We start from the raw sequence: 19,469 nt of genomic DNA, 5'->3' as shown, positions 1-19,469 counted from the left end.
AGCCGGTAGATGGATGATAGGTTGTAAATGTAATCGTGTTAAAAAGAAAATATAGGGAAATAATATATAAAAGGAGATATATTATCTCGATTATATATAAGAAAAAAATGTAAATAAAATATCATTTCTTTATCTTCTTATATATAAAAATGGAGCTCTCTTTCAAACGTCCGAATAAAACTCGAAAACGGCTGAATCGATTTGGCCAGTCTTAGTCTTGAAAAATTCGTGCCAATCCAGAGAAAGTCTAAAAGGTGAGAAATTATTTCAAAATCGCGTAGAAACTTTATATTTTTAATTTGAAAATTTTAGTAGAAGCGTAATTTAAATAGAACAATGGACGGTGGCTAATAATTGAAATGTCAAACTATTTTGACAGATGATGTTCAATTGCATTTAATAGGATGCTTTACGTGAATATTATTTAATTATGATAAGTAGGTTTGTTTGTAGTTTTATTTATATACAAAAACGTTAGTAAACGGGCCGCAAGTGTTACTAGAGACTCAAAATATCAACTTTTTTGATATGTTAATATGAAAATGCACTTTTTGGCATATTTTTTTAAACACGGTGCTCTGAAAGATCTCATTTGTACAATTGTATACTCATTGGTATTTATAAAACCTTTTCTAGGTTATATTATTTTTTATTTATCTTATTTAAATTCAGAACCTAAATTTGGTATCGATCAAATGGACATTTTGTCGAATAACATTTTTCCAGTTATAATTTCCCAGAATTTATCGAATTTGAAAATTTTGTATAAGCTGAGTAGTATTATTTACAATTATACACAAAATCCAGAATCCAAAAAGAATCTGAAAAACTTGAAACGTAATTAATAAGCCGAAAGACCAAAAAAGACTCGGATTGGATTATACGATGTTTTCTATAAAAAGTGTATAAAACTTGCAGTTTGATTACATTGACAAAATATAGACAAACTAATGGGGTTTATACCATTCAAACAACACATCCTTATACACTTAAAGTATTAATATTTTTGATTCTATAGAAATGGTTTAGAATATACCTTATTTAGCAAAACAACGTTTGCCGGGTCAGCTAGTTTAGTTATAAGTTTTAGTACTTGATGTGTGTCATTATTGCACACCCTAGTCACGCCTACAGAAGTTTTACTTCAAAAACAAGTTTCATAAGGACATAGACCAGAACTGCCAAAATATAATCTGTTGTTTCTCAATTTCTAATATTCTATAAAAATCCAAAATTTAAATTTCTCTTTTTATAGTTTTTTTCTTTCTTATATTATTCATTCCTTTAAAAGTGTTTTAACATCCTATAACCACCAAATTAGTCGTCAATATAGTTTAAATTTTGTTTATTAATAACAAAAGATATATATATATATATATATCTATATATATATATATATATATATATATATATGTATATGTACACGTATACACCTAAGTCTGTTTTTACACGGTCTTTTTGTACACGGTTTTGATATAACACGGTTTAAAAATTGAATATTTTTAATGTTTTTACATGATTTTATTCCATTTAGCACGATTTGAAATATTATGTACTCAAATTTTTTCTGTCGAATTTAATTTTTGCGAAGTATGTTCATATCACAAAAAAGTATTTATGAAAGAAAAAATTCTGAAACCATCGATAGTATCGATAGTATCGATAGTTTGCGAACACTAGCTTAAAGATTTAAGTGAATTCCCCTTTAGCGCGTACAAACAATTTTTACTGGTCAAAGCAAATGTGAATAGCACTAATTTAATTCTTGTTCTTAAAAATTCTTGTTTTTCGCCAATTTTAATAGGTTTTAGAGATTAGGAACAAATCACCCATTTTTGTATAACAATGTCTTTTTTTACACGTTTTTTTTTTTACACGGCTTCTTCTGGACCAAAGTCTGTTTTTACACGGTCTTTTTGTACACGGTTTAAAAATTAAATATTTTTAATGTTTTTACACGATTTTCTTCCATTTAGCACGATTTGAAATTTAGGGAAATGCCCTAAAAATTCTTGTTAACTTTCCGTAGGGCAAGTTATAGTAATCGCAAAAAAATCGAAAATGAAAATTTTTGCATTTCTCGACGTTTCAAAGGTTTCTGAATATTTTGGCATACCTTAGAAAAAATGGATGTATGTGTGTGTGTGTGTGTGTGTGTGTGTGTGTGTGTGTGTATGTATGTGCGGATACAAATTTTCGTCGACGATTTCGGAAACACCGATCAACCGATTTGAATAATTCAAAAAACATTCGATTCGTATTGATAAGGAGACGTGCTGATTAGTTTTTGGCGAAGTCAGGTCTAGCCGTTCCGAAGATACGGGGCAAAAAGTGCCGAAAACGGTAAGTCAGTTTTTAAGAGAACGGAGTGTCCGAGTTTAATAATTCAAAAAACATTTTACTTGTATTGACAAGGTGAAGAACCGATCAAATTTTCATAAAGGCAGGTCTAGCGGTTTCGGAGATCTAATGAAAAAAGTAAAAAAAATGCCATTTGGCGGTCAAAAATGATATGATTAGACATATGCACATCAAATTATCAGATATTTTATAGAGATTTTAACAATAAGTATAATTTTGGTTTACATTCCTATGGGTTCCGTACCAATGTTTACGCGTTAAACGTCGACGCGGCGCTTACGCGGTTTGATATTTCGTCTTTATGCAGTTAAAGCAGGACGATTGCTTTGAAAAAAAGTTTAGATCTTTCAAAATATGTCAAAATAAAGAAAACATTTTTTAAAAAAAAAAATTAAAAAAATTTTTTTTTCAAAAAAAAGTAATTTTTTGTCTAATTGTTTGTCAAAAATCATATTTTTTCGAAGTAAATTTTTTTCAAAAATGTTAATCGTTTTTAAAAAAATAATGATTTTTGGCACGGGAAGTTCCAGCAATTTGCCTTAAGGCACGATGCCGTAATTGCCTTAAGACAGAATTCCACTTACAGCTAGTTTTTCACTAATTTCAATAGGTTTTAGAGATTAGGAACAAATCACCTATTTTTGTATAAGATCAATGTCTTTTTTTACACGGTTTTTTTTTACACGACTTCTTCTGGAACCAATCTACCGTGTAAAAACAGACTTAGGTGTATATATATATATATATATGTATTTACAATTTTTATATGAATGTTTCTCTTACCCGACTCTATTTTCTCTCTATATGCGGCGTCTCCACCGTATCGGCCTAACAATAAGCAAAGTGATTACTTCGCCCGATATTGATTTATCATTAAATGCGCGAAAATTTGCATGTAAATTGCACATTTTTCATCATAACTATATTTATTCTTCTGCTCCGATATTATATTAAGGAATATGAATTCGACTATTCGCAGATCGCTGAATATAAAATAGGTTCTAGATTTAATAAAATCTATGTCTAACGAACTGTCTAAACGTATTATATTATTAATAATAAGAAAAATGTAGGATATTTTTGTGCTCTTATATATATAAAAATGAAGTGATTTACTTAAGAATAAAATCAAATAGACGACATAACCAAAAATTTGAAGAAAATTCAAATTGTATTTAAAAATTTGTCTGAACTTATCGAATTGGTAACACTTTTCGAAACAGTATTTTTTAAAAAAATAGGTCACTAAATTCATAACATTTTCCACTGGTTCCTTAAACCTTTAATTCTATTACAAGTTACAAATAGTAGTTTTACAGTTCCACATTATGATATCTGATAAAATACCTATTCGGAGCGGCATTTTGCGCCGATTTTATTATTCATACCAATTTAGTACGAGTCGTAAAATTTTACTCCATTTTAACAGCTCTCGTAAAATCTGCACATGTGCAGGATAATAATCTACAAAGGCAATAATCGCCCAAGAACTCTACCCCGATTTTATTGAGAAAAATTAAGAAAAAAAAATTAACGGGTCGGAAAATGTTATCGTGAAAATCGTAGAAAATGTATATTTATTTGAACTTAAAAAATTATACAGTGGCATTTTATATTGTTGTGCAAAATTATAGAGCAAAACTGTTTTTTGTTTCATTAATAAAAATAAATATTAATTCGAAACAATCGTATACTAGCAGTGGTTTTAGTATTTATTTAAAAAAGTTACTCCAAAGTTTAATAAAAAATTGAACGTTTCTTGTCAAAGAAAATCACTTGCAGAACTTGTTTAGAAAATTGTTGAATATTAAATAAACCTGTTGGTCAAACATATCTATAATATATATAAAATTCTTCTGCACGGATATATAAATGAAAGCTCCTACACGGTTATTCCAATTTTAATAAATCTTTTTGCAGTTTATTAAGGGAAATTTTTAAGATGTGAATGATTCTTAAAATTATAATAAATTATATATATTATTTTTAAATCACATCAAACAGGATATTAAAAAGTATAGGTAGTATCCTATATTAAAATAATTGGAACTTTTGTATTGTAGATGTGGGTACAGGACAACGACTGTCGTGTCATCTAGTATATATATATATATATATATATATATATATATATATATATATATATATATATTCCTCTGCATATGTTTCTAAATAATTCCATAAGGTTGGGGCCTCGTGTAACAAAATCAATACAAAGACACTTAGACCGCAAATGCTCTGCCAAAAAAAAACAAAATCGACTTTTTCGTATGAAAAGAAACTTTGTATGGAAAGCACCATGTGCATGCATTATGATTAAAATATGAAAAATATTCCAGTAATCATAATTAGCCGAAAATAAACTGTGTGGTTTGAGAGAACATATTGAATGATGGTAATAACATGTTTTATGTGTTTAATACAATTTTTGATATGTATATAATAAATAGTTGGTATTAGTATTTGGCCTTGAGGCAAGTTAAAATAAAAATGATAATTTTTTTTTAAAAACTTTCAAAAAATTTTTTTTTATCATTTTTAATATCCTGTTATATGTATAATCCACTCATTTATTTTTATCATTTTCATTTTGATCATATTATCATATTTCTGTACAATATTTTTTCAACTATTTTATTAATTAAATAATCCATTTTCTTTTCTTAAACATATTGTTCGCTTAAATCTTATCAAGATCATGTTTCTTGAGAGATGTCCTGTAGATGGGACGTGCCTAGTTCCGAAACGTCGACAGTGAATAAATATAGAAATGGTTTTTTAAAAAACTTATTTGTTTTTAATTTTTTTTTTTATTTTTGTTCGAAACTTACAATATATATATATATATATATATATATATATTTCTGTTCCACGTGCATTATATATAATTTTCCCGATGGCAATCGATGTGCAAGAAATGCACATTTCCTCCGAACAATTGCAACAGAATTCTTTTCATCTACTAGCGTCATTATTTTATTCTCCATTCAATTCTATGCTCCATTTTATATTTTCCACTCTCAACATTTTATATTCTAACAATTCCCGTCTCCAATTTCCCACTTGTTTGTTTCAATTTTAGCAATTTTGCATTTTTCCGACGATAAAACATACATTGTTGTAATAATATATTGAAATTTTATATTATGATATGGCAGTTTGGTATATGTATATTTTAAAAGCTTTTGATCATTTTGGAAAGGAATTGATGTACCAAAGACGTTGTTGTAATTGACATATTTATTGAAGTAAAACTTCTTTAGGCACGACTAGGGTGTAAATCCGTACAAATGCAACGGAAATAGCGTTACGCCCAAACTATACGTCATTCGCTTTCGATGAAATCATTTCTATACGGGTCGATTGTGATTAGTCGTCGTGTATGTGAATAGAGATCTGTCGTTGTATGCAATATGCATACCGGCATCAACTTTGTATGCATACCGATATCAACAAAGATTTATTTTTTTTTTAAATTTTATTTTCATTCTGCAATCTATAAAAATAATTACATTTAGCAGAGAATGCTGACAAGTTGTTTACAATTGATTGTTAAAAAATTAGTATATACGCCCAGTGGCGTATCTACTGTAGTTAATATAAAAAAAACTGAAGACAAATATGGAGAAAAAATATATATAAAGGAACTATATAAGGTCTCAAGATGTTTTTCTTTTGAGTCTGGTCGGCTGGCCTTCCTGGTATAAATTACATGAGAGTTGGTTAGGATGGACGTCAATTCTATTCTTATAATTACAGGCAAACATAGATATTTGTTCTTGAATTATAGGTATGCCCGTGCCTTTGTGGAGGATCCATGTTGGTGTGTAGTGAGGGGCGTTTAACATTTGCCGCAGGAATTTGTTTTATGCACGTTATATTATACTTAAATTGTTCTTTTTAGCAGTACCTCAAAGTTGTAATCCGTAGGTCCACACGGGTTTGATCACAGTCTTATATATAAGTAATTTGTTGTAAGTTGATAATTCTGATTTTCTGTTTAGGAGCCAATAATAATTTTTGAAGATTAGATCTATTTGTTGTCTTTTGTTCTTTATGTGTATTTTCGGCATAGATAAAAAACATTTTAAAGTTACACCGTAGTACAAATTTTGATTTATTAAAAAATGACTGAATTAGAAGAATATTTTACCCTGTTCCCCGTAAATAATTATAATAAAAATAATAAAACAAAAGAAAATTTTGTACCGTGTACAAAACGTAAGTTAATTGAAAGTTATTAAAACGGAAAATATTTTTTAGGCAAGACAGATATTACAGCAAACAAAATTATTACACGATGAGTGAAATTGTGAAAATAATATTTGTTTAGGCGTTGTTTAACATAATCCAATATGTTATAGAAGTTATTAATCAACAATTACTTTATTTTTCTATTGAAGGTTCAAGTCGTAAATGCTAATTGCAATGACAAACCGAAAATGTCGAATTTGAAGTATTACTTTAATTACATTATTATTTTCAAACATTATAAATATTTTTAATGCTATTATAAATATATAATTTATAATTTAATATTATCTTGATAGTTTATCTTAATAAAAAAATTTAATATTATATAATTGTGTATAATGGTCAACGCTAATAAATGTGTATATCACGAGTGTTGCTAAATTACTAATAAACATTATTCAAAATTATTATATGATGTATTAACTTCCCGTAGGGTAAGTTATTGTAATCGTCCAAAAACCGAAAATGAAAATTTTTGCATTCCTCGATATTTTGAAGGTTTCTGAACATTTTGGCATACCTCAGAAAAAATGGATGTATGTGTGTGTTTTGTGTCCGTATTTTTTCGTCCACGTTTTCGGGCGCACGGATCAACCGATTTGAATGGTTTAAAAAACATTCGATTCCTATTGATAGGGAGATGTGCTGATTAGTTTTTAGCAAAGACAGGTCCAGCCGTTACGGAGATACGGAGCAAACAGTGCAGAAAATACAAATCGAGTTTTTGAGAGAACGGAGTATCTGATTTGAATAATTCATTCAATCATTCAATTTGTAATGATTGGGAGAAGTGGTTATTAGTTTTTGGCAAAGACAGGTCCCGCCATTTCGAAGATACAAAGCTAAATGTGCAAAAAATGGCAGTTTTAATTGATTTGAAAGATGTAAAAACTTTCTGCTTTTGCTGACTGACAAAACAATAGCTTTTGAGGATAAAAAAATATTACATCTTTTTTTATTTTCCATAAAATATTTTTGTAATTTTGGATTAAAATTAAAAATTAAAAAAAAATCCCCTGGCTAAGCACAGTCTAAGCGCCACTCTGGTACAAATGTTTAGCCAAGTGCGTTTAGACTGTTTATGTACTGGAGCACTTTTCCAATTTTGTGAAAACTATTGAAAAATTTGAAAATGCCGCCAAGCCAAGCACAGTATAAGTGAAAATGTCGCTCAGAATTATTTGCAAATGCGTTTAGACTGTGACTATGGGGGAGCACTTTTTCAATTTTGTATAAATTAGGCAACTATTTTTTTCAAATTGAATTCGAAGTGAAATGACGATTGTTAATGTTCTGGAGAGAAATTGGTTTATGATTTACATTTTATTTGCTCAGATATAATAAGATATCAAAAATAATGAAAGTTACATCATTTGTAATAATATATTTAAAAAATTTAAAATATCTTGAATATTTCATTACGGTACGGGAAGTTCCAGCAATTTGCCTTAAGATGCCATACACCACTAGTTTTTAACTTAAATGCCATCTCGCACAATAGCAAAAAAGTTTTACTTCCATCACGTTTGAACCTTACGCGCACTCTTTTTACGTTTTTAGATTATTATACAATTTCTCAGGAGATCAAGTGTTTTCACCAAAAACTCATATTTTTATTTTCTAGGTCAATTAACATCCCCATGTTTAAAATTCAGTTTTTCTCCTCAATGAGTTCTACTCGTGAGTCTCCTACATATTACCTTTCACAATTGTCAACAAACCGCAAAGCAAAAGTTTAATCCCGAACAAAATAATCCTTACTAAATCCTCCTGCTGCACGTTGTCGCTTATTATATGAAGTTACAGATTAAATTTAATAATTAGATAAAGTTCGCAACAACCAAACTGAACTCCTGCAGATCATCTACAATTATCTAATGACGAGATTATTCCTCGTGGAAAATACAATATCACAATCCTATCATTTCGTCATTCAAAATCAGAAGGCGATTGTTTCAAAGTTTCTGGATCAATCGAGGAGTATGATGATGGTGATGGTAGGAGATTCTTTTGTCTGAGGAAGGATTTGTGATAAAAGGAGCTCGCGGTAATAAAGGAAGCCTACTGCAAATCTATTTTATTATTTGAATTGATGTTTTTGCAATCACGAGTAGCCTTGGAAAGTTGAAAAAGATTTGTGTCTAACTGACCACGGAATACTACTATCGGACAAAACATTTTGGGACAACAACATCAATTTAATTACAAAAATTCTAACAGATAGCTCCTATCCCTTAAAACTTTAAACTCCATAACTAATAACAGACGAATATTCCTTTGGAATAAAATGGACAATTCCACAGTACATAACGATTTACCTGACTCAGAAACTCATTCTGGTGTAATATGTTTGCCATACATTAAACAATTGTATGTTCCTTGAAAAAAACTTTTTTATAAATCTGGACTCCGACTTGTAAACAAATTTACAACGACTAGTACTATTTTTACCAAAACAAAAACCCCTTTTAATATCGAACGACTTAGAAATCTCGTCTATCAAATAAATTGTCTAGATTGTAATTTAATTTACATAGGAGAAACAAGCCAGAACTATGATTGCGGAGCATATTTATACTTTAAAACACAATATGGACTTTTCTAACCCGACTGTACTACAATTCGAACAAAATTTATTCAAACGAAATATTATAGAAGGATATTTTTTTAACTATTTGCAACAATAAAACAATAAATAAACGGAATGAACTTAACACGCTGTGCGACACAAATCTCTTTTATTTAGATAGCATTTCCAAATTTCTCAAAAAACAATAAAATCGTCGCGCACAGAGTTCACAATTTGTTCCACAGATGTGTAGAATCTTGGTCAAATATTTTTTAAAAAGTCCTTTCTCCATTATATCTTCAACCAGACTACGAGTAACATATTATCTAATTTTGTTTTTTTGTGTAGTGCATTACTATATACTGATACCATGGATTATTAAAATTTTCCAATTTAACACTAAGATTAACTAATTGTAAGTACTATTTACTATTTTATTTTTCTTTTCACTCCAATTCAAATGTTTTAGTTTTTAATTTTATTTATTAGTTTCCACTGAATGAAGGCTAGGATTATAGCCGAAACGTATGGATTTAAAATAAATTTTTGAAAGAAATTTATGTTTTTTATTGATGTTATGCCCGAATACTAGACTTTGTTAATACATACAGAATCACACAATTATATATATATATATTATAACTTTTTCCATAAGCGTATCATTTTCTATTTTTAAATTACCTGACTCGTGTCACTGTCAGATGAAATACGACATACAATCTTATAGTTTCATTATTTTGATATCATAAGTTATTAGATTGAAAGATAAATACTGTATATATTATGCATATATATATATATATATATATATATATATATATATATATATAAATATATATAATATGTATTTCTGCTAAGTCACGTGAAAAATGTAATGCTTGTAGAACTCGTACTGCTTCTGTATTTATTTCTTATTTAAAGCTTTTTAGATACTTGTAATTCTTCAGGAGCATTTCTCTTTTTTATTTCTGCTTTTTTGTCTGTCTCCGTTTACGAGGATAAACGTTATATATATATATATATATATATATATACTTTTATATATAAATATACAAGACGAATTGATTGCGGAATGTACATCTACGTGCTCCGAATACTTCACTTGGACTTTGGCAAATATAGATGTCTTTGCGTTTAGAAACGTTGTTTTGTATATATATATATATATATATATATATATATATATATATATATATATATATTAACAAAGTCTAGTAATCGGGCATAACATCAATAAAAAACATGAATTTCTTTCAAAAATTTATTTTACATCCATACGTTTCGGCTATAATCCTAGCCTTCATTCAGTGGAAACTAAAAAATAAAATTAAAAACTAAAACAATTGCATTGGAGTGAAAATAAAAAATAAAAGGAGTAATTGGTACTTACAATTAGTTAATCTCAGTGTTAAATTGTAAGATTTTAATAATACATGGTATTAGGATATGGTAATGCACTACACTATGTATTATAAATATTAAACTTGTAATTACACAATATTTTCACAAAATACTAATTTAAAAAATCACAATTGGATAATGTGTTGTTTGTAGACTGGTTGAAGATATAATGGACAAAGACTTGTTAAAAAATATTTGTACCAAGATTCTACACATGTGTGGAACAAATTGTGAATCCTTTGCGCGACGTTTTTATTGTTTTTTGAGAAATTTGGAAATGCTATCTAAATAAAAGAGATTTGTGTCGCACAGCGTGTTAAGTTCATTCCGTTTATTTATTGTTTTATTGTTATAAATAATTAAAAAAAATCCTTCTATAATTCTTCGTTTGAATAAATTTTGTTCGAATTGTAGTACAGTCGGGTTAGAAAAGTCCATATTGTGTTTCAAAGTATAAATATGCTCCGCAATCATAGTTTCAAATTGTCTCGAATTTTGTTATTGTTTTTATGTTGTTGTAAACGTTTCATTAAGTTCTGGCTTGTTTCTCCTATGTAAATTAAATTATCGCAAAAAAAATCGAAAAAGAAAATTTTTAAATATCTTTCAAAGGTTTCTGAATATTTTAGCATACCTTAGAAAAAATGGATGTATATGTGTGCGTGCGGATACAAATTTTCATCGACGATTTCGGAAAGACCGATCAACCGATTTGAATAATTCAAAAAACATTCGATTCGTATTGATAAGGAGACGTGCTGATTAGTTTTTGGTAAAGGCAGGTCTAGCCCTTTCGAAGATACGGGGCAAAAAGTGCCAAAAATGGTAACTCAGTTTTTAAGAGAACGGAGCGTCGGATTTGAATAATTCAAAAAACATTTTACTTGTATCGACAAGGTGAAGAACTAATTGAATTTTTGCGATAAAATAATAAAAATTTTGCGATAATTAATAAAAACAAGTTAAAAAAATGACATTTGACGGTCTAAAATGATCATTAGACATATGCACATCAACTTATCAGATATTTTGTAGAGATTTTAATAATGTGTAAATTTTATTGGGTTCCGTACCAAGATTTTTAATCACGGTACGGTAAGTTTCAGCAGTTTGCCTTAAGGCACGATGCCATGCACTCCACTAGTTTCAGTTTATCACTTAACGATCGTGATTTTTATCCATATTGTTTTTCTCGCCATGCTTTTTTTACTTGAACCTCCTGCTGTGTTTTCTTTACGCAGCAGAAGATTCTATCTCTATAAGAATGGAATAAAGAGATATTGTCACGACGGCCTCTATCTCTCTCTTTCTTTGGCTCTTTATTTGGGAGAAAAGAGAGGGATAGACATAGAGGCACTTTCCCGAGCAACTGACTAACAACAAAGGAACGGATGGCACGGTGGAGGAATCTCCTTTTGATTTAGATGTTTGTTTGGAAGATAACTTACGGTCAAAGGAATTTTGGGACACGATAACACGCACATTGATACCGACCGTCCTAAAAGTAAAATAAACACGATCCAAAAGTCCAGCTAAAATAACAACGACGGAAGTTTTCTTTGTCTTTATAATAATAATATTAATGATATTTCCTTAGGTTTCGTCATAAAAGCTACCCATACACTAGCGTTCTTTCATGCAGTTCTTTCCGTTGACGGTTTTTCCTGTCAGATTACCAAAGGGAAAAAAATCTGTTGATCACCCACTAACACTAACTGTTTCCTACCATCTTTCTTGTCGTATTTTCCTGTTAGACTTGTCATCTCACATTCATGAGGAAAATAATCCTGTTACAGCACACTAACGTAAAATATATTTTCTGCAATCTTTCTTCCTAAAAGTGGATCTGTACGGAAAGCATGTTGGTTAGTGTGTAAATTTATCATTTTCAGACACATCTATCCTGACGATCGATCACTTTACTTTTGACAAAAGGATTTTGCTAATTGTGAAACGATAAATTTACAGAGTGTATAGTGCTGAGTACTAGTGCGGTTATATAAAAAAATATTAAATAATTTTCTATTTTGCATTATTATTATTTATGGAAAGAAGACGAAGAATATTGCTATCACATGTGCTGGGTTAGTAAGTGAAGGCTTCGTTTTTAAGCAACAAAGAAAAAAGAAAAGACGTGCCTGGTCCAAAACATGGTTACTGCAACGAGCGAAATACGGCGATATGAAGCTTTTGAAAGAACTAAAAAGAAATGAACCCGACGATTTTAAAAATTACCTGAGGATGAGTGCAGACGTGTTTGACAAGTTGTTGAAATTAGTTGGCCCATATATACAAAAACAAAATACTCAAATGAGAGATAGTATACCAGCAGAAGAGCGACTTATTGTAACGTTAAGATTCTTAGCTACTGGAAGAAGCTACGAATGTTTAAAATTCAGTAGTGGCATTTCTCCGCAATCATTAGGTCGCATAATTCCCGAAACATGTAGAGTCATCTATGAAGTTCTGCAAAAGGAATATATGAAAGTAAGTACAATACCTTGTGCAAAAAGTCCTCTCTTTATTTTAACAAATACAAATAAACTAAAAAACTCATCATAATTATAACAAGAAAACGTAAAAAAATTATATAATTGTTATTCACGACCTGCTGAGGAAAAATAAGCTCGCAAACCTTCCATAGGGCTAACATTTTCAGCAGAAGTAGATTCCGCTGTGGAATAATTGTTTGATAGGGAAGGAGACGGAAAGGAATTAGACGCTAATGAGGAATGGGCCGAGGACCCTGGCGACACATGAGAAAAATTATTAGAAGGATAAAGTCCTACATTACTGTAGGTTACATCTACGAATTCATTCAATTGACCCATTATTGCCTTATTAAGTACTTTAGTTAGCAATGCTTCAGCATACATCTTTTGTTCTGGGTTTACGACTTTTTCCAATTTTGCACTTATGTATTGACCCAGGGCATCATTTTCTGTTGGTTTGGAGTTTAGTGCCTCAGTACACTTTGCAAGAAATAATTTCCGCTCCCTGTCTTCACAGATTTTTTTGTTTTGTGCAGGGCTATGACCGTCTGCATTCCTATATCTCTTGTTGTTGGTGTTAATATTAGTATTAACCACTGACTCTGCATTATGTGCTATTCCCTAAAAAATATTTATATGTTACATACTACGATGATAAGTTTTTACTTTTTTACCACATATAACTTTATTTTTAGTTTCCTACTACTACAGCAGAATGGAAGAAGATTGCGGAAGATTTTGATACCCGTTGGCAATTTCCTAACTGTGGCGGAGCAATGGATGGCAAACATATTAGAATCGCATGTCCGCCAAACACAGGAGAACTTTACTACAATTATAAAAAAATTTATAGCATTGTGTTGATGGCATTAGTAAATGCAAATTACGAGTTTGTTTATGCTGATGTCGGAAAAAATGGAAGAAATTCAGATGGTGGTATTTTGGAATACACTAAGTTTTATGACAAACTTATCAACGATCAGTTAAATATACCACAAACAGTAGATAACATCGAGCATCTCAACTTCGTTTTTGTGGGAGATGAGGCGTTTGCCTTGCATTCACATATTTTGAAGCCATTTAGTCAAGTGGAATTGACCTATGAAAAACGAATTTTTAATTACCGATTATCCAGGGCTAGAAATGTTGTTGAGAATGTTTTTGGAATTGTTGCTTCTCGATTCAGAGTGCTTCATACCACAATTGCCTTGAAACCGGAAAACACAACATTAGTTATAATGGCAATTTGTGCTCTGCATAATTTTTTGCGGCGCAACAGTGCATCATATTTCAGTCAGAAAAGTGTGGACTCGGAAGATAAAAGCTCTCATGAACTACGCAAAGATGGGGATTGGCGAACTGATACTGGTGACTTTTATGGACTGCAGAATTTAACTCGTAATATGACTTTGGAGGCAAAACGCAGCCGCGATAGATACCTTCATTACTTCAACGGTGATGGTAGTGTTCCTTGGCAACATGCAATGGTGGCAAAAGGGAAAGCATAATCAAGAAATATATTGGTTTATGAGTAGAAATTTATAATAAGATTTTTCAATTACCTATCTAATTTTGTAATAAAAATGAATGATAAAATGATTGTAATGAACATACTTCGTTGGTTTCATTGCCTTCGTTGGGCTCGTCTATTTCCTCCACAGGTTCTTGAAATGGGCTATTTGTTGACTCATTGATGTTGTCACAACTACTGGTTGGTAGTTCATGATCTACTAAAAACATCAATAACTTGAAATACCACAAATGTGATTTATAAAGTTCGTCAACACCTCTGCCTGATCGCTTTGACTTTTCGACCTTTAAATAATATTAAACTATTTACTATTTTGCACCCTTTTGGGACAGCTATCTATGTATAACTACGAGTATTAACAAGTGTATACTTGCCTTTTTAAATTCTTTGCGGAAGGATCCTCTAATTGATTGAATTTTTTGTTTTACTGTTTTGTGGTCAGCATGTGAATCGTACTTTCTCCAAATCTTTAGCAATTCCAAGTAGCCTTTATTTTTTAAATTACGGTTTTGGTATAGTTCTTTATTCTGTATCTGCCACAAAACTGGATGAGCTCTATAAGTCTCAATAAATTCTTTCAAAATCCCTTTTGGGACATTTCTTATGTCACCTTTTTCACTTTTCTCTTCACAATCATCATCGTTCAGTTCGGTTACTTGAGTCAATCTCAATTCTTCCTCCATATTAATATTAATATTATTTATTATTCACAAAAAAACAATAATATTATTATTGCACAAGAACAACCCGTGTCCAACCACGCAACAAGAAAGAACAACGCGACTACATAACCTGCGCGAAAACTACGTGCCCACTAACTATGTCTTGGGCAGGAACGTCGGGACATCCCCGAAAGAAATTAGTAATGCTGGAGCGTCATGTCACGCTTCACTAACACACAAATCTTTCCTTCGGGAATCCCCTTTCCGTCAGGAATAACGGTTTTCCTAGAGGAAAGAACGCTAGTGTATGGGTAGCTAAATTGTTTCGCCATAATGACAAAACAACGGACTTTAAGATCTGAATATTTACTATCGATATATAATTGTTGCTATGTAAGAAAAAACTAGTGGGGCGCATGGCATCGTGCCTTAAGGCAAATTGCTGAAACTTCCCGTACCGTAATTAAAGATCTTGGCACGGAACCCAACAAAAATTACACATTAATAACATTTCTATAAAATATCTGATAATTTGATATACATATGTCCAATAAACATTTTTGACCGCCAAATGACATTTATTTAACTTGTTTTTATTGAGAGTCCCTAACCGCTGCACCTGCCTTCCCAAAAATTTAATTGGTTCTTCATCTTGTCAATACAAGTAAAATGTTTTCTGAATTATTAAAATTGAACTCTCCGTTCTCTTAAAAACTGAGTTATCGCTTTTGGCACTTTTTGCCCCTATCTTCGGAACGGCTAGACCTGTCTTGCCAAAAACTAATCAGTACGTCTCCACATCAATACAAATCAAATGCTTTTTGAATTATTCAAATCGGTTGATCGGTGTTCCCGAAATCGTCGATGAAAATTTGTATCCGCACACACACACATACATCCATTTTTTTCTAAGGTATGCCAAAATATTCAGAAACCTTTGAAAGATATTTAAAAAAAATTATTTTCGATTTTTTTGCGATTACTATAACTTACCCTTAAGGGGAAGTTAAAAATACTCCACTTGAAGCACGTATTAGAGACATGGATTCTAAAATCTAAACATGAAAAATAAAAACCTTTGGCCTGCAAACGCCCAAAATGTTAAGGGACCAATTCTGCGGTAAAATAGACGTTGCTATAACAACACTATCTATTTCATCCTTTTATTTTATATTTGCGGTTTTCTCAGCAACCCCTTTTCGTACTTTTCCTCGAGAAAGATTTCAATTTCAAGGGTGAAAAATAAACACAATACAATATGTGGAAATATCCACTCTCGCCCTCACGACTCGAAAGGAAGAGACGGAAATGGTTGAAAGGAATTATTTTTATGAGGGTCAAGGCGGCGATTTTCATAAAAATAACGCCGAATGGGGGCACGAAGGGGCTGCGACTACTTGTAGAGCTCCTTCAAAAAATTATACTGATTCACAATTGTTCGAATGTTTTTTTCTACTCTTCAAACTTCTAATGTTCATCATCATTTTCAGAACCAACGTTTCCGATCCATACTCCAAATGTATCATTTAATCAAATTAACAACTTGATATAGTTTTCTTATTAACTTCCCGTAGGGTAAGTTATAGATATCGAAAAAAAATCGAAAATAAAAATTTTTATATATTTTTACGTTTCAGAGGTTTCTTAACATTTTGGCATACCTTAGAAAAACTAGATGTATGTGTGTGTGTGCGTGTGTGCGGATACAAATTTTCGTCGACAATTTCAAGAACTCAGATCAACCGATTTCAATTATTCAAAAAACATTCGATTGCTGTTGATAAAGAGACGTGCTGATTAGTTTTTGGCATAGGCAGGTCTAGCCGTTCAGAAGATACGGGGCAAAAAGTGCCACAAACGGTAACTCAGTTTTTAAGAGAATGGAGCGTCCAATTTGAATAGTTCAAAAAACATTCAATTTGTAATGATTGGGAGAAGAGGTGATTAGTTTTTGGCAAAGGCAGGTATAGCGGTTTCGGAGATGTAGTAATAAAAGTAAAAATAGCTGTAAGTGGAATTCTGTCTTAAGGCAATTAGGGCATCGCGCCTTAAGGCAAATTGCTGGAACTTCCCGTACCAAAAATTATTATTTTTTTAAAAACGATTAACATTTTTGAGAAACTACAAATTTGACAAAAAATTACTTTTTTTTGAAAAAAAAAATTTATATGAAAAAAAAAATTTTTTTTTGAAAAAAAAATTTTTGAAAAAAAAATTTTTTTTTGGATACAAAAATTTTTTTTGAAAAAAATGTTTTCTTCATTTTGACATATTTTGGAAAATCTGAACTTTTTTTTAAAGCAATCGCACTGCTTGAACTGCATAGAGACGAATTGTCAAAGCGCGCATGTGCCGCGCCGCCGTCTAACTCATAAGCATTGGTACGGAACCCATAAAAATGTAAAAAAACTAGCTGTAAGTGGAATTCTGTCTTAAGGCAATTAAGGCATCGTGCCTTAAGGCAAATTGCTGGAACTTCCCGTACCAAAAATTATTATTTTTTTAACATTTTTGAAAAAATTTTACTTCGAAAAAATAAGATTTTTGAGAAACTATAAATTGGACAAAAAATTACTTTTTTTTGAAAAAAATTTTTATTAAAAAAAAAAAAAAATTTTTAATTTTTTTTTTTTGAAAAAAAATTTTTTTTTCTTTATTTTGACATATTGTGGAAGATCTGAACTTTCTTTTCAAAGCAATCGTACTGCTTTAACTGCATAAAGACGAAGTATCAAACCGCGTAAGCGCCGCGTCGACGTCTAACGCATAAGCATTGGTACGGAACCCATAGGAATGTTAATAAAATGTATACTTATTGTTAAAATCTCTATAAAATATCTGATAATTTGATGTGCATATGTCTAATGATCATTTTTGACCGCCAAATGGCTCATTTTTTTACTTTTTCCTCCATATCTCCGAAACCGCTAGACCTACCTTCATGAAAATTTTATCGATTCTTCATCTTGTCAATACAAGTAAAATGTTTTTTGAATTATTCAAATCGGACGCTTCGTTCTCTTAAAAACTGAGTTACCGTTTTCGGCACTTTTTGCCCCGTATCTTTGGAACGGCTAGACCTGCCTTCGCCAAAAACTAATCAGCACGTCTCCTTATCAATACGAATCGAATGTTTTTTGAATTATTCAAATCGGTTGATCCGTGTTCCCGAAATCGTCGACGAAAATTTGTATCCGCACATACATACACACATACATACATACATACACACACACACACACATACATCCATTTTTTCTAAGGTATGCCAAAATGTTCAGAAACCTCTGAAACGTCGAGAAATGCAAAAATTTTCATTTTTGATTTTTTTGCGATTACTATAACTTGCCCTACGGGAAGTTAATAAAAGTCATTTAGCGGTCAAAAATGATCATTATAGAGATTTTAATAATATGTATAAATTTTGTTTACATTCCTATGGGTTCCGTACCAATGTTTATTCGATATTTCGTCTCTATGCAGTTAAAGCAGTACGATTGCTTTGAAAGAGTTCAGAATTTACAAAATATTTCAAAACAAAGAAAACATTTTTCATTCAAAAAGTTTTTCTTTTCAAAAAAAGTAAATTTCTGTCAAAAATTTATAGTATCTCAAAAAAATATTTTTTTCAAAGTAAAATTTTTTCAAAAATGTTAATATTTAAAAAAAAAATGGTACGGAAAGTTCCAGCAATTTACCTTAAGACACGATACCATGCCCCACTAGTTTTGTGATAATTTTAAGCGCTAATAATTTCGAATCTTTCGAGATAGTTCCCGTCGGCCTCTCTTAGAGTCCATATCTCTGATCCATACTTTGACTATATTATTTTACCAATTAATATTATATTTCTTGATCTTTTAGTGATCATAGTCGCCGCCCCAAAAGTGCATTCCTATGCACTCGATGCAGAGTACACGGACTCCTCTGAAGGTTCCAGAACGAACCAGGAGCCCCCGAGCGGTGCCAGGAGGCGTCACGTTACTTCTTTTATCACCGGGGGCACTTCGGGGCGCTCTCAGGTCCCTTGGAGGCTTCGGAGCGCCGAGGCAGAAGACAGCGATGGTATATTGTTCAAGTGAGTAGTTTAGATTAAGGAACTAGTGGTGTTGGGACAAAGAAAAATCTCGGCTGATATTACATTATGTATCTGTAGGTAAACATAGTTTGGTAATAATTATATAATTATTTATATATTTA

At 31.0% G+C, this 19,469-nt stretch overlaps 2 protein-coding genes across 2 annotated transcripts in view; both read left to right on the top strand.

Moving 5' to 3' along the window:
* LOC113387933 (E3 ubiquitin-protein ligase Mdm2-like) overlaps positions 1-19,469 on the top strand; it is a 342,821-nt gene that overhangs the window by 248,699 nt on the left and 74,653 nt on the right. The gene's annotated exons all lie outside the window — the stretch shown is intronic.
* On the top strand, positions 12,827-14,585 carry LOC113388523. Its single transcript, XM_026625896.1, has 2 exons — positions 12,827-13,072; positions 13,773-14,585. The coding sequence occupies exons 1-2, from the start codon at positions 12,827-12,829 to the stop codon at positions 14,583-14,585; spliced, it is 1,059 nt and encodes a 352-aa protein (XP_026481681.1).

This window comes from Ctenocephalides felis, unplaced genomic scaffold (genome assembly GCF_003426905.1).
Source record: "Ctenocephalides felis isolate EL2017-DRISC unplaced genomic scaffold, ASM342690v1 CF-g0.4_SCAFFOLD_03572, whole genome shotgun sequence".
NCBI lineage: Eukaryota > Metazoa > Arthropoda > Insecta > Siphonaptera > Pulicidae > Ctenocephalides > Ctenocephalides felis.
The sequence above is the reverse complement of the archived record's forward strand: the minus strand, read 5'-3'. Positions and strand labels throughout refer to the sequence as shown.